The sequence below is a fragment of the Tachysurus vachellii genome, chromosome 23 (assembly GCF_030014155.1).
Source record: "Tachysurus vachellii isolate PV-2020 chromosome 23, HZAU_Pvac_v1, whole genome shotgun sequence".
In the NCBI taxonomy this organism is placed as follows: domain Eukaryota; kingdom Metazoa; phylum Chordata; class Actinopteri; order Siluriformes; family Bagridae; genus Tachysurus; species Tachysurus vachellii.
In genome coordinates, this window is record NC_083482.1 from 3,407,973 (window position 1) to 3,423,486 (window position 15,514).

At 42.1% G+C, this 15,514-nt stretch overlaps 1 protein-coding gene across 2 annotated transcripts in view; it reads right to left on the reverse strand.

The window, feature by feature from the left end:
• Positions 1-6,859: 6,859 nt before the first annotated feature.
• aars2 (alanyl-tRNA synthetase 2, mitochondrial (putative)) overlaps positions 6,860-15,514 on the reverse strand; it is a 14,195-nt gene continuing 5,540 nt past the window's right edge. For both annotated transcript variants that reach the window (XM_060859378.1, XM_060859379.1), the window contains 17 exons: positions 13,656-13,801; positions 13,092-13,200; positions 12,961-12,999; positions 12,724-12,844; positions 12,003-12,130; positions 11,511-11,649; positions 11,194-11,363; positions 10,907-11,020; positions 10,664-10,804; positions 10,167-10,304; positions 9,790-9,893; positions 9,336-9,444; positions 8,550-8,675; positions 8,331-8,441; positions 8,078-8,161; positions 7,791-7,904; positions 6,860-7,639 (listed from right to left, as the gene is read on the reverse strand). In XM_060859378.1, the coding sequence (XP_060715361.1) occupies positions 7,469-7,639; positions 7,791-7,904; positions 8,078-8,161; positions 8,331-8,441; positions 8,550-8,675; positions 9,336-9,444; positions 9,790-9,893; positions 10,167-10,304; positions 10,664-10,804; positions 10,907-11,020; positions 11,194-11,363; positions 11,511-11,649; positions 12,003-12,130; positions 12,724-12,844; positions 12,961-12,999; positions 13,092-13,200; positions 13,656-13,801 (2,064 nt within the window). In that variant the 3' untranslated portion in view covers positions 6,860-7,468. The remainder of the gene's footprint in view (positions 7,640-7,790; positions 7,905-8,077; positions 8,162-8,330; positions 8,442-8,549; positions 8,676-9,335; positions 9,445-9,789; positions 9,894-10,166; positions 10,305-10,663; positions 10,805-10,906; positions 11,021-11,193; positions 11,364-11,510; positions 11,650-12,002; positions 12,131-12,723; positions 12,845-12,960; positions 13,000-13,091; positions 13,201-13,655; positions 13,802-15,514) is intronic.

Sequence of the window (15,514 nt, forward strand, 5' to 3'; positions counted from 1 at the left end):
CCGTTCTTGTACCAGATGTAAGTGGGTTTGTTAGACAGACTGCAGGTGGTGATGCAGCTCAGATCGATTTGTCCGTGACCCGAGTCTGATACTGTAACCTTCAGACCTGCAAACAATTAGAATGGTTTGGACTTCCGTCGACCAATGTGCTTTCCATCAAGTCATTAAAAACAGAGAAACACACAACAAACAAACACAAAAATCGTACAAATATCCCATCAGTCATATGCTTTTGAAAATAAAAATGTCTTTAGCCTGTTCTTAAAAATATTAAGAGAAGAGGCTTGTCTAATGGACAGTGGCAAGGCGTTCCAGAGCCTGGGGGCAGCAATACAAAAAGCACGATCTCCCCTGCACTTAAGCCTCGACTTTGGGGTAAACAATAGATCCTGGTTGGAAGACCGAAGTATGTAACTTATTACCTATAAGAACAAATGTTTCTCATACAGCATTACCTGTGACAGACAGAGAGACTCCTGGTTGTCCGGTGTATTTTCCTTTAGTATCATCAGTGTAGAATCTGAACCTGTATGTTTGAGCGTCTCTCTCTCTCAGGTTAGTGATTCTCAGACTACAGTCATTCTGGGAGCTCTGTGTGTACTGCACTCGGCCCTGATACTCTTCATCCTCTCTCACATCCTCAGGCCCAACATTAACCTGCTCTTTAATAAACCACACTGATTTTATCACTGTGTGACCTTCAGGATATTTATAAGAGCAGGAAAGATCAACTGATGTGTTTTTCAGAACACACACACGTTCAGCAGTGTAAGTCACACCCCAACACTGTTTACCCAGTACACCTGAAACACACAGAGACGTACACACAGGAAGGAAGAAGTCGAATGTTTAGAGTAATGATAATATGGGAATATTGTTATTTCATGCTTGCTGATCTTTAATAACATGGTTAAATAAAACTCTCATAATTATCAGGTGGTATTGTTCATTAATTTAGACAATAAATAGACATTGTATTCATAAATAAGCAAAAAAAAAAACAAAAAAAAAACAAAATCGGCCTTTATGAATATTTAGCAGCTCTAATGTGTCCAATGTTTATTGAGAATCCAAACAATTACTGCGGAGCAGGATTGTAAAGTTTAGTGGTGTTTTTTGCTAAAATATACTCGATCGTTTCTCATGCTTATACTTTAAAAAAATTTATTGTCAGTAATTTGTTATTTAACGACAGAGCTTTAAAAAATATGAAATTGAAAATTGGTGCTTGATGCTGAGGGACTTTGACACTTACACACTGGAGGGGAGCGGTGTTTACTCTCGTAAACCTGACAGGAGAAGTAGCCATAATCAGATGGACTGGTCAAGTCAAGGACAATCGATTCACCATTTCTGTTTATCAGAGGGCTTCTTCTCTTGTACCAGATGATTTTATGAGTTCTGAGGCTGCATGTGTAGCTACAGGTCACGGTCACTTCTTTCTGTCCTACAGCATGAGGCTTCACCTTCACCTGCAAGTCTACACATCATTAAACACACGTAAACGTGAACCTTGTAGACTATACGACCAAGCGATTGTGGACACCTGCCCCATGACACCCTTAGATGTTTGATGAACATCCTGTTCTGAGAAGTTCCTTCTATTTGGATCGGATGCATTTCTCTGCAAATGTACCATGGTAGAAGGGATGATTCTGTTCATTTCTGAAGTCATCCTGCTGCTACCATCATGTGTGAAATCATCAATAAAGGTTAGTGAGAATGTTTCAGAAGCAGTCATGCAAGCCCAAGCCATGACACTAACACCACCATGTTTCACAGATGAGCTTGAAAGTTTGAGATCATGAGCAGATCGTTTATTTCTCCATCACTTTGTTAGAGATTCATCTAAGCTCCAGATATTTTGTGAGTCATGTCTGTATTTGTTTGTGAATTCCAAACTATTCTTCAGAATTTTACTGCTGATGAGTTTCGTGTGGTATGTCCTCTGAAATTCTGCTCTCAAAGACTTCTCAAAGGGCGGATTGTGATACCTTCAGCCCTGCCATGTGGAGGCTGTTGGTGCGGTCGCTGATTGTTATTTTTGCTTTTATCTTCACAGCTCTGACAATGTTTCTGACATCATCTGCAGTTGGTTTCTATAGCCAACCTGTTTGATGTCTGGCCAACCACTGGTTTCTGTCTTTCTCAGGTCATGCTAAATTGTTGTGTTGGTTACTCCAATTGCTTTTTCCTCTTTCCTCAGCTTTAATGGTTTTCTCTCATAGACAGCTCTCTGGTCTTCATGGTGGTTTATGCTTAAAGCAAAAGTAACAAGAAACTCCCATCACTCATATATGCCAATTTTCCAAATGATGTTGTTTACTCACCCTGAACACCCTGAATGCGAAGAAGAGGGCGTTCTGTGGGGGAGACAGAAAGTGCAAAGGGAACTAAAGGTAAAACTTAATAAGGCTAAAGACACATAGGAGGGGAAGCTCCAGCAGAACAATTTAAGAGAGTTGTGGAGTAGCATGAGGACCATCACGGGTTTTCAAAGATCCAACAACAGAGGTTTTAACGGTTCTTCAGCATGATCTTGAGATTGCAGAAGGTCCATCCGTTATGGAAGATGTCCTGCTTCGTCCCTGTTCCAAAGACGTCACACCTTAGTGACCTCAAGGACTACAGGCCTGAACTAAGTACTCTGAAGCCATCTACAAAAAGGGCCAAAGCGGCCTCTACTTTCTGAGGAGGCCGAGGTCCTTCAACACCTGCAGGACGATGTGAGATGAAGATGTTCTACGAGTCTGTTGTAGCCAGCCCTGTCTTATTTGCTGTTGCATGCTGGGGCAGCAGACTAAAACTCATCTACATCCACAGAGCAACACAGGAAATCCTTCCTTCATGTTTTCATCGGACTTTATAATTCCTCTGTCCAACAACACCTCACTGTGTACAATACACCTTTACCTGTATAATTATTTAAATCCTAGTTTTATTTAGTTTTTTTGTATGTGTTATCTTAAGAATATAAAAATAGAGACTTATATACACTATTTTGGTGACTTGGAGCTGTGGTACCAAACCCAATTTCTCCCTGGGGATTAATAAAGTATTCTGATTCAAACTGAAATTCTGATCTCATATTCATCTTTCGATCTCAAACCCAAATGTTTTCGGTTTGTAGCAAAAAACCTTCTGAAGAATCGACATTGCTGTTCCAGTAATTGTAGGAGGACTGTAGGTACGATGGTCAGGTGTCCACATACAACATATTTATAGAATAGTGTGTGTGTTACCTGTAACATTCAGCTGAACTCCAGATGAAGCTGATATCCAGTCACTGCTCTGTGTTTTAAATCTAAAGTTATAAACTCCAGAGTCACTCACTCTCACATTACTCACAGTCAGCTCACAGTTAGACCACCAGATGTTTACAGACACACGTCCTGAATATTCTGGATCTTTTCTCAGGTCTTGTGGTTCTCCTTCAGAGCTCTGGACTCGATACCACTGTCTCTCTGTGACTCCGGAGTGATCAGGTGTAAATGTACAGGGGATTCTTACTGTAGATCCAATAACAACACAGAGACTCTGAGAGGAGAAAGTTACACTGTGCTGAGCCTGAACTCCTGGAACACCACGCATAAAAAATTAAATCAGTCATGATTTAATATATTTAAATCATTTTAAACAGTTTAAATAATTCATTTCTTGTCCGCACCTAAATCGCGTTCTAACACACAGACATGTGAAGAGCATGTGAAGATACAACAGCACAGTAAAACCGTAGAGAGCTAAAATACAGTATATGAAGTTTACCTGTCAGTAACATGAGGATTGTTGTTACTGTAATATTTCTCGACATTCTGTAAAACAAGGTGACATCAGCCTTCAGACAGACGACACTCGAAGATCCACCACGTGTAGAATTTACACCAAAATTATACTTGGGGAAGAAAATAATTTATTCACATCTTATACCTCTACATAACTATATGTACATATCATATCTCTCTCTCTCAGACTCTGACTCAGGTTCTGGTGTAGATGTAGCACCAAGCATCATCTGACTGACACACACACACACACACACAAAATAAACAAAAACACAAACACGTTCCCATTTTAGTTTGTGCTTCTCTTTTGTTTTATCTGTTATGACTATGTGTCTGTCTCTGTTCCTTAAGCTAACCAGACAAGGATCCGGAGACTTTAGTGACAGAACAGCCATCTTCACAGCACCTTCATACTTCTCAGCACACACTCTACAAGATAAGCTTGACCACAAATCTGTCAAGTCTGAGTCTATGACAAATCTGTCAAGTCTTATGACACTTTCAGAATTTTCTAACTACCAGTTCACACCAAATTAAAAAGTAAAAGTTTTTAACTGATAAAAAATTAATTAAGTCATGTTTTCTTTTGTTGATGAGCTAAAACTATTAGAAGAAATATTTACCATTAGCTAGAATTTTGCCTAGCTAATTATGCTACTGGAATGAATGCTAGTCTAACCTAGCATTAGTAAACAATACAAGCTAAATGATAGCCAGTTACTGTTAGCAAAACTTACTTCAACATCCCTTTTAGGGATATAAATAAGATGATTTATTTTATACATTTGCTTACTTCAGTATATTTACACTTTTTACTGAGGTAAATATACTGAGATTTACTGAGGCTAATCCTCATATTTAAAACACAAATGCAGTGGCTTATCCATCTTCAGACACCCACTGAGAGCTGGAGACTTAACTATATGGTGTAGCACATATTGGGATGTTTTTTATTTTTTTTATTTTGATAAAGTTAACTGGATGCTAAAGCGAGCCATTTGAGGGATGTGTACAGTGGAGGTTCTTTATCAAGCACAGAGTCTACAGTAAGAAGCTTCCAGAAACCACATGGAGCCTTTCTTCACAAAAACAAACTAAAAACTAAATATTACACATCAAACATACATCTCTCTACTTGCAACAGCTCCCAGATCCAGTTACGCAATATCTATCTACTCATCCATGCATCTAAAGAGAAGAAGAGTAATTTCTAAATGAATGAGGCTTTTCCATCTATATTTATCCCTCCATTTTTACAGTACTGACCTTTCTCTCCTGAAGCTGTAATTGTTTTAGAACATCTATCACCTGACAAATACTGGCTGTAGCTGAGGATATATATAGCTTTAAAGACTGAGAAAACTGCCGTTTATCCCCAAATCCCTTCAGATTTTTACTTGGATACAAACTCTTCTGTGATCCAAGACTTCATACTGAAGGTCCTTTCAGCAAACTCAGTATTGTTGTGGAAGTGACCCAATCTTACTGTCTGCTCTCATCTAGACAAGGATGGGATCCTTTTTGAATTTAAAGGTTACTCCCTGGTGTTGTCATGCAGCTTTAATTTAGAAAAATATGGCTTGGAAATAAACAAAAAGGCAAACTAAGGTCAAAGGGTCAAACAAGCATGAAGCAGGCATGAGGAAACAAGTCAGCTAGGTCAGATCAGGAAGACTAAACAGTACGGCTTGTAGTGACTTTTTACTCCAAGGTCCTTTAAACAGCTGTTAACTGTTTACATACGATTTCAGTTGTACTTAAAGATGTTGTTCTTTAAAAACCAGACCTAGACTAAACAAGCAGGTTGATATCACTTATGTCACTAAAAATAATACACACCTAGTCCAGAGAGAGGGAAAGCTGGTGGTCAGGAACATACAGCATGTCCTCATCCCAACTCATCTATAGAAGTGCATGCGTGCAAATTTGTGTAAACAGTTCAAGGCAAAAGATAACACTTTACAAGACAGTTACCGAAGGATTAATTATGAAAATTAATGATTAAAACAGAAAAATTGTAGCAGAGTTTTAAGTATAAAGCGCAAAAATTCGTGTAGCTGAGTATAAGTGTGTGTTTGAGTGTCCAGTCCCAAAGCATTAGCGATTCAACTTATTATATTTATAGATTTCCACAAATGCTGATGCCGTCGCTAACTGTACTGTAGCAACGGTTTTAGTGGGCTGGTTGTTAGAAGTGGAATTTTAATTGTTGAACAGTGAGATACATCTCAGTGTGGTTATACTAAATATAAGTACTTTTAGTGAAACATACAGAAACTCATTACTGTTTAGAGAAGTGAGGGTATTTCTGTTCACCACAGTTGCACAGAATGGTCACCTGAGTTGCTGCATCCTTTCTAGCTGCTCGACCCGCGTCTCTCTGTTGACGTCTTTCATCACCCACAGTGGCGTGTGTGAAATTTCCAAGAAATAAGCTTTTTTTTTTTTTTTTTTAATGCAAACTTAAATCCCTGTAGTTTGCATGTTCTCCCCGTGCCTTGGGGGTTTCCTCCCCCGGTCCAAAGACATGCATGGTAGGTTGATTGGCATCTCTGGAAAATTGTCCTTAGTGTGTGATTGCGTGAGTGAATGAGAGTGTGTGTGTGTGCCCTGCGATGGGTTGGCACACCGTCCAGGGTGTATCCTGCCTTGATGCCCGATGGCGCCTGAGATAGGCACAGGCTCCCCGTGACCCGAGGTAGTTCGGATAAGCGGTAGAAAATGAGTGAGTGACTTCAGCACAAAATGGTTACCCTGTATGTGTATAATTCTATACATTATGCTGCTGCAACATGATTGGCTGATAAGATAATCGAGTGCAGGTGTCCCTGATGGATGCTATTTTCAGCTGTGTTCAATAGCAGAGCTGAAACACTTCTTACCTCAAAGTCTTCCCTTTTACATGACGATCTTTAAGGAGACACGTACAGTAGTTCTAATTCTTGGCTATTTACTGCAGTGTGTGTGCTGGCATGGTACAGGAAATGATATAAATAACAAGACAATTGAACATAAAGATCTGGATGTACCTGATGTTCAAAAACTTGTAGGAACAACATCCAAAAAGCAGTCACTCATTGTATTATCATATCAAGTTTATTTGCTCTACTGTCTATTATATTTACAGAAACAAAATCCATGGAAGTTAGGAAAATAATTTAATTGATACCCATTAAGATGCTAGCCCCAGTCAACCCCATGAGGATAGATAGTGCAGGCCTTTTAAAACAAAGGCATATGGTCAAGTAGTACATGCTTTCTATGGAATATATCAATACGATTTATACCACAGCATTGTCTCCGTTCTGATTGGTCAGAAGGTATGAATTAAACTTCCTACAGAAGCAGCTTTTATTTGCACACATGATCATTTCTATGAAACCAGCTAGTTCCTGTAACTGGTAAAGTTCTAGCAGGTTTTTCCCTCACTGCCCTACCTGCTAGAACTTTACCAGTTTCAGGAACTAGCTGGTTTCCTAGGTGATCTACAACACATTGCTGTGGTATAAGTGGACGTGCTGTTATGGGAAAAATAATCAGTATTAGGGTGTGAACAGTAACTTCGCTTCACATCAGGCCACGTCACCACACCCGGTCCCCGTATATAAACAGCAGAGTCCTCTCCAACCGGTCTTTTATTCTATACCAAACTACCACAAAACACAGTCCAAAACTCACAAAATGTATTAACGTTTGCCGTTTGCAAACTCCTCTGCCCAACGCAATGTGTCCTGGAGGCTGGAAGAGTCAGTCGCTATGCCGACCCCCTTAGCAACAGTCGCTGAGCCACCCGCGTTCCCGCCCAAGCGGTGGCAAACAGCCAGAGCCCATTCACTTGCAGAGATGGCAGTCTGACCCTGTGACCGCACACACACACACGCAATGACACACACAATATGTAATTGTTGGAAGGGTGTGTTTTGTGTACGAGTTTACCTATGAAGTAACCAATAGTGGTGTACTTTACTGTAGAATTTAATATTGTGTGTGTGTGTGTGTGTAACCTACCTTAGGCACCTGACATGCACAAAGCACTCTCCCTGATGGCTGAAGGTAAGACAGGAGCATGACCAGAGTGTGTGGAGTTCGCTCGCTCAGCTGGTTTACAGTCTTCATCAACACCTGTGCAAGTTATTCGATAAAATCAAGAAAAACATGACGATCAGCAGAAATTAAATCATCCTCCATATGTTCCAGTGCCTGCATGCTGATAAAGCAGCTATCTGACGTAAAGTTGTAGTGTAAAGAGTAAAGGTGTAGTGATGTTCTGAACTGCTGAACAGAAATGTTCTTACAGATAGTGAGTCAGTGTCCAGCGTGTCCACCAGCACAGATTTATCAGAGTGTCTGTTCAACAGTTTCTGTGCATTTGCAGCAGCCTGGGGAATAACACACACAAACACACACACCCCTTTCATTTATAGTGCGTGTGTCTGTAATACAGTGAAAGAGACTGAGGATGACAGAGAGAGAGAGAGAAAAAGAGAGACAGTTGTGTGTGTGTGTCTGTCTGTCTGTACCAGGAGCTGTGTACAGGTACATGTATACCTCTTTGAGCTCCAGCTTGCGGATGGCGGTGTTGGTGTTCCTCTGTAAAGCCTTTAGTCGAGTATGGATCTCTCTTCTCTGCCAGTGTGGGATTGGAGTGCTCTCTACAGCCTGATCTCACACACACATAATGACTATTTACAAATTTAAAACATTAGAATGATTGGCTTGACAATTAGGAGGAGCATCTCACAGAAAAAAGGGGCAGGGCTTACATACATCAATCAGGAGGCCAACGTCCTTTGAGAGCCTCAGTGCAGTTGGCAGTGAGTGGGCGGGGCCAGCTGAGATGCGAGCCGCAAGAGAGTCCACCTCCTCCAGCACTGCTTGCCCTGCCTCCCGGGCCTAAATAAATAAATAAATAGACAGACAAAAACATTTTTTTCTTTCATAAAAGGAAAACGATTATTTTGGTGCATTATTTGCAAGTGTATTTCTAGTGGTGCCTTCCACTACTACCCACAATGCACAAAGACTGCAAGTCGGTTTTAACTCTAAGGAAATATTTGTTGTGCATCACTCTTGAAAGTTAGTTATGTGTTAAGAATGTAAGCTAGCTAATGTATTATTATTAATTCATTTATTCATTCATCTTCTACCGCTTATCCGAACTACCTCTGGTCACGGGGAGCCTGTGCCTATCTCAGGCGTCATCGGGCATCAAGGCAGGATACACCCTGGATGGAGTGCCAACCCATCGCAGGGCACACACACACACACACACTCATTCACTCAGGCAATCACACACTACGGACAATTTTCCAGAGATGCCAATCAACCTACCATGCATGTCTTTGGACTGGGGGAGGAAACCGGAGTACCCGGAGGAAACCCCCGAGGGACGGGGAGAACATGCAAACTCCACACACACAAAGCGGAGGCAGGAATCGAACCCCCAACCCTGGAGGTGTGAGTCGAACGTGATAACCACTAAGCCATCGTGTCCCCCATTATTATTATTATTATTACACTTAAGACAACAATGGTGGCCATTACGTTCCTTACGTTTTTGGCAGCATCTCCGGTCACAGCTATGATGCGGCTGATTCCCTTCACCATCTGTCGCTCAGACACGATCACAAGGTCCTGGATTCCTCCGGTCCGCAGCAAATGACTGATAAATAACAACAACAAAAAATAATCCAGTTTATCAAATACATATTACGTTAATGATACACGTCCACTAGCACAAAGAGTATTATAATAATAATAATAATAATAATAATAATAATAATAATAATAATAATAATAATAATAAACAGCCATATTTTAAATTTGACTAATTATTCAAACAAACTTTCAGCACTTCCAGAAGCACTTACTTTAACTCAAACATCCAGTTTTCACTCTTCTCTATGTTCTACATTATTGTCCCTACAACTTCAAGACAATAACACACTTCTTTGCACTTCTTTGTTAGTGAAGAATGAAGCAATTTTCTTTCCACTGTTAGTCTTACGTTCCACAGCAGAGTTCGACAGAGGTGCGTTTGTGTGCTTCGCCACTGAGCAGCTCGGATACGGGGACCCCCACAGACACTACACGAACAGGATCAGGATACACCTAATACACACACACAGACACACACGCAGATCAGTTTCAGAAAATCCACAAACTTTATCCAGTCAGGACATCATTCATCATCATTTAAAAAAAAAAAAAAAAAAACACTCCAAGCTCCAAAATTCCAGAAATTAAAAAAACAATTATTATCTTTATCTTACGGAGGAAAACCCCTTGGACGGGACACCAGTCCATCATGGGGCACGGGTATTAACCGTTAATTCAATTCTACAAGATTTGTGTTTTTTTTATGAAGCCCAGAACTCAAATGACCTCATCAACGGTTCTCAGTCCTGCAATCTGATTGGCTTGCGCTAAAGGCACTTCCTGTGTGTGGACCACGTCGTTCTGCTGGATGATGGTCTGAATCATGTGCTCCACTTCCTGTAGCTGTGATACACTCAGAGAGGCCTAAACACACACACACACACACACACACACACACACACTGCTTTGTATTATTATTTTTATTACTTTTTTCTTCCATGTAAAACAGTGCCATGTTCTGCCTTGCACAAATATTCGCCCCATTCAACAGTTCCACTGAACGCCATGAGAACATCATTCGCACAGTGAAGCATGATGGCGGTAGCACCATGTAAAAAATGTCCTTTCACTGCTTACTGTTGTCTCTGACTAGACAAAGTGGTGGTTGTGTTAGAGAGTTTTTTTTTTTGCAAAAAGGTTGAATTGGTGATGGGGATGAATACTTATGCCAGACACTGTACACATTTCTGTTCTCAGCTGGTCTAAACCTAGAAAACAGGAACCTTGGAGCTGAAGTCGAAGCGCAGTCGGTCTGCAGTGACGTGCGAACCTCTCTGTATGACCTCTGACCCCAGCAGCTCTCGCAGGACGAAGTTCAACACGTGAGTGGCCGTGTGCTTCACCATGCAGGCTAGACGCTGAGCCTACACAGCAGCGGCAGACACACACACACACAAACACACACACATACATTCAGTGGGGATGTCTGAGCATATTTGGTGTGTATGTGTGTGTGTGAGCATCACCTCATCTACGTGTAGCTCTAATCGGTCTCCGATGCTCAGAGTTTCAGCTGCAGTGACCTTGTGCACGACATAGCCTCCAGCCACACGTACACACTCCACAGGGAACAACACATCCTGAACACACACAGACACACAATTTCCTCACAGGTTGGATGTAAGTTTGTGTGTGCTACATACTGCCATAAGTTTTGGCACCTCTGTATATTTTGCTGGTGATTACTGGACAGGACAGATTTCTGCTACACCTGAAAGTCATTAATAAACATAACTGCAGCTGTGAGTGATACCTGCAGCCCGTCTTTGGTGAAGTAGCCGGAATCGTGCGTCTGGCCGCCCTGCTCGGCGTAGAAGCAGGTTCGGTCGAGCAGCACAGAACAACGCTGACCCTCAGTGACCTCTGACACCAAACCCTGGTCACTGTACATTGCCAACACTGAAGCTCTGCATGGAGGAAAGGCTGAAACACACGCACAGGGAAACAGCAAGAAGAGATTATTCTTCTGATAGACGCAGATTATTGGGAAAAAAAATTTAATTCTTGCTTTTTAGTGACCGGCGACATCATAAACAGAACAGATGATGAACCGAACTCCTGGTTAACTACCGTAAGTGCCGTCCTGCTTCAGGACGTAGCTGTATTTCGGAGAGTCATCCGTGTGAGAAATCCCTCTGCGCTGCAGCTCCGAGAGACTCTGCAAGTCAGAATAGAGTCCTCGCTCTCCGGCGCCTCCTTCAGTCCGACTCTGTAACCACATCACATCATGAACGCACTGAACATGATGTTTCCTAAACATCACAATGCTGCTGAACTCTTGATTCTGATTGGATAGAACAGATTTATATATACACACATTGTATATTATATATAAAAGGTTTATATACTCTTATATACTCTTATGGTTTATATATACACTAATCTCTCATTATTGTTTCTATAGTAACAACTAAAACATGGACTCTGTACAACTGATCGACATAAGAACAATGAATGGATATGAATGATATGGTCGTTAGTTGCTGTGAGGAAACTTTTTTCTTTTTTGTAAGGAGTCTCCAGTGTCAATTAAAGCCAGCATGAAATCCTGAAATGAAACACCTCGTCACGTTCGGCTGCAAGCTGCTCTACTCCACGTTTGTCCACGGACATGCCGCGCTCCTCCAGCATGAGGTCAATGAGGTCGAGTGGGAAACCCAGGTTCCTGTGCAGGGACCAGGCCACAGCGGCTGGAGAAGAAAAACGAGGTGAGACCAGAAGAATCTCTTTTGTTTATTAATTAAAAAACTAAAAACTTCTAAAAAGTAAAGAAGGCTGTCTAGTGGCTCGCATAAATATTACCCCATAATAAGGTCCACCCCCTTGACACCATGATATCCCCCACACAGTAAAGCATGATGGTGGTAGCACCATGTCAAACATTACTTCCCACCACCTCCTGAGGTCTCCACTTCCTCCAGACAGAGTCGGTGGTTGTTTCAAATTGTTACCATTTTAAAATAATGGAGTTTATGATGCTCTGGAGGATGATTTTTTTTTCTGAGATCTTTGTTTTTGTTTTTTAAACAAGTCTCTTTCAGACTGACTCAACAGCACATGGAGATGTCACTGATCACCTGAAGTGAACGATCTTTCAATTTAGGACCAACGTTTTCTGTAATTTAGAAAGTCTAGTTTAAAGAAATGAAGGAGTTTCTGGACTAAAAATATGATTATTAGGATAAAACCTTCCCAGGAGCCAACTACCACAGAGAAGGAACCACATGGTCCACGGATCCAGACATGGCGCTGGTTATTCTCTAGATTGTTTTGTTTTTTAAACCTGGAAACTCGACAGCGTTCCCGTCTTGTTCCATCTTATTCAGCGTCCTTTCGATGACTCTACGTCCGTGCTTGAGGGAGGACAGAAACTGTGCCTCGTTGACGTTGATGATTTCCATGATCTGATGACAGATGGGTGGGAAGAGACGGGAATAATTAGGCAAGCCTCTTTACATTCATCCAGCCTGCTCTCAGTGCAGGTGAAGGATTAAATCTCTGGATATTCTCTCATGCTCACCCGGGCAGTTTCCGCTTGCAGTTCAGGATAAGCGCCACCCTGTGAAGTTGGAGGAGAAAAAGTTTTTCAGTTCTTGAATCTGACAGGATGGAAAGCTGTTAGTTTGACACTGCTACATAATCAGGACTCACCAGGATGTGGGCTACGGTGGGCACCAGGCTCGCCAGCGCACCCTCGGGAGCCTGCAAGACTTCTGTGGAGAAGCGCAGAGCTCGGCGCAGGATGCGACGCAAAACCAGCCTTTGAACGGAACAATTGTGCAACACAACACAGACGCACTTAAAAAAATATAAAATGCACACAAATGAGCAGGATTCAAATATTCTGAGGGTTGTTTCTAGAGAACAGTAGGCAGTTTATCCGTTTGTGTAAACTTGCTTATTATTGTGTCCAATGGACGACGTGTATATGTAACATGTTTACTCAGAGAAAGACTAAAACACAAAATTATATTTAATTTTTAAATCTCTCAGATTTTTAAAAATAATTATTAAAGATGGCAAGATGTATGGAAAGATCTCGTATCTCGAGTACCAGCACTTTGTTACTTGATGTAACATGAGACGTTAGGAGTGATTTATGAATAACGATGATATACATGCATGTTGTTATTTATTAAATAAATGAATGAAATAAAATTAGCACGAGGGTGTGATAAGTCAGTCACATCACATGTTCGATGGCTGTTTTCTTACTCTGCCCCGGTCATCCCGGGATACACTCCATCCGCGATGCACACACACAGCGTGCGAATGTGATCAGCCACCACACGGTACGCCATGTCCACACGGCCTCTGTCGCCATCGCCGGTCCGTCCTGAATAAGCACCGACTTTACTGCACTGCACACAAAGACACATGATTACAAGATGTTAGGGTCTTTGACAAACAAGATAAAGGACACACAGAGAGAGAGAGTGCTTTAACTCTCTTCATTTGAATATATAGGGGCAAGTCGTGGCCTAATGGTAAGAGAGTTTGACTCCTAACCCTAAGGTTGTGGGTTCGAGTGTCGGGCCGGCCACGACTGAGGTGCCCTTGAACAAGGCACCGAACCCCCCAACTGCTCCCCTGTCGCCGCAGCATAAATGTCTGCCCACTGCTCCGGGTGTGTGTTCACGGAGTGTGTGTTCACTGCTATGTGTGCACTTTGGATGGGTTAAATGCAGAGAACAAATTCTTAGTATGGGTCACCGTACTTAGCTGTATGTCACGTAACTTATTGTCTTCTGGTAAAGTAGGTTCCTGACTTGTGTACTATCTGCTTAACTCACTGCGTAACCTCATCTACCCTCCTCTGTTGTGTAAGTCTCAAACAGTGGTGGTAGGTGGGCTCTGGAATTGCCAGTCTGCTATAAAGAAAGCTGATTTTATCTCTGCTTTATTACTACTTTGATTTTCTTTCACTAACAGAAACCTGGATATCCCCACAGAACACTGCTACACCAGCTGCTTTATCCTCTGCCTATGCTTTCTCTCACTCACCACGAGAAACAGGCAGGGGTGGTGGTACAGGTTTATTGTTGTCGAAGAGATGGTGCTTTACAACTCTCCTCTTGTCTCATTTAACCATCTCCTCTTTTGAATTCCATGCCATTTCAGTCACATCTCCAATCAACCTTGTTATCATTGTTGTCTACCGCCCTCCTGGTCCCCAGGAGACTTCCTGGAAGAAATGGACACATTGCTTAGTGCGTTCCCTTCTGATAGCTCCCCTCTGACAGTGCTTGGTGATTTCAACCACCCCTCTGACAAGCTTCAATCTTCTTCCCTCCTGACTCTTCTCAACTCATTCGCCCCATCACTCAACAGCTACATCCCCACACACAAAGGAGGCAATGTCCTGGACCTGGTTTTCACCCGTCCTTCTCCAGCTACAGACATGGCTGCTACCCCACTACACGTCTCCGATCATCACCTGGTATCCTTCACCATCACTCTCCCTAACCTACCGAAAACTACACCCCTTCACTCTTACCCGCCGCAACCTTAACTCTGTCTCCCATTCTTCTGTAGCTTCTGGCACTCTTTCTTCTCTTCCCGATCCTGAGGCTTTTTCCTCACTACCCTTGGACTCGGCCACAGGTACTTTCCATCTCTTTCCTCAACTATGGACTTTCTCTTCCCTCTGTCCACTAAACCCAAGAAAACTTGTTGTTCTGCTCCTTGGCTTTCATATGTGCTGCGCAACAATCAAAGAGAGCTAAGATCATCAGAGAGAAAGTGGAAGAAATCACAACTTGATGCAGATCTTGATTCTTACCGTACAGTCCTGGCCAAGTTCTCCTCAGATGTGACTTTCTGCTAAGACTTCCTTCTACAAAGAAAAGCTTGAAGCGTTGTCACAAGACCCTCGGAAGCTCCACAACATCATCTCTTCTCTACTCAACCCCCCGGCTCCTCCTTCTTCATCCTCCCTGACTGCAGAAGACTTTGCTTCATTCTACCATTAGAAGATTGAGGAAATCTGCAGGACCCTCACCTCTGCCCCGACTGCACTTACATCTGAGTATGGATTCCCCTACACCTTCGTTGTCGCATTTCTCAACTGTAGC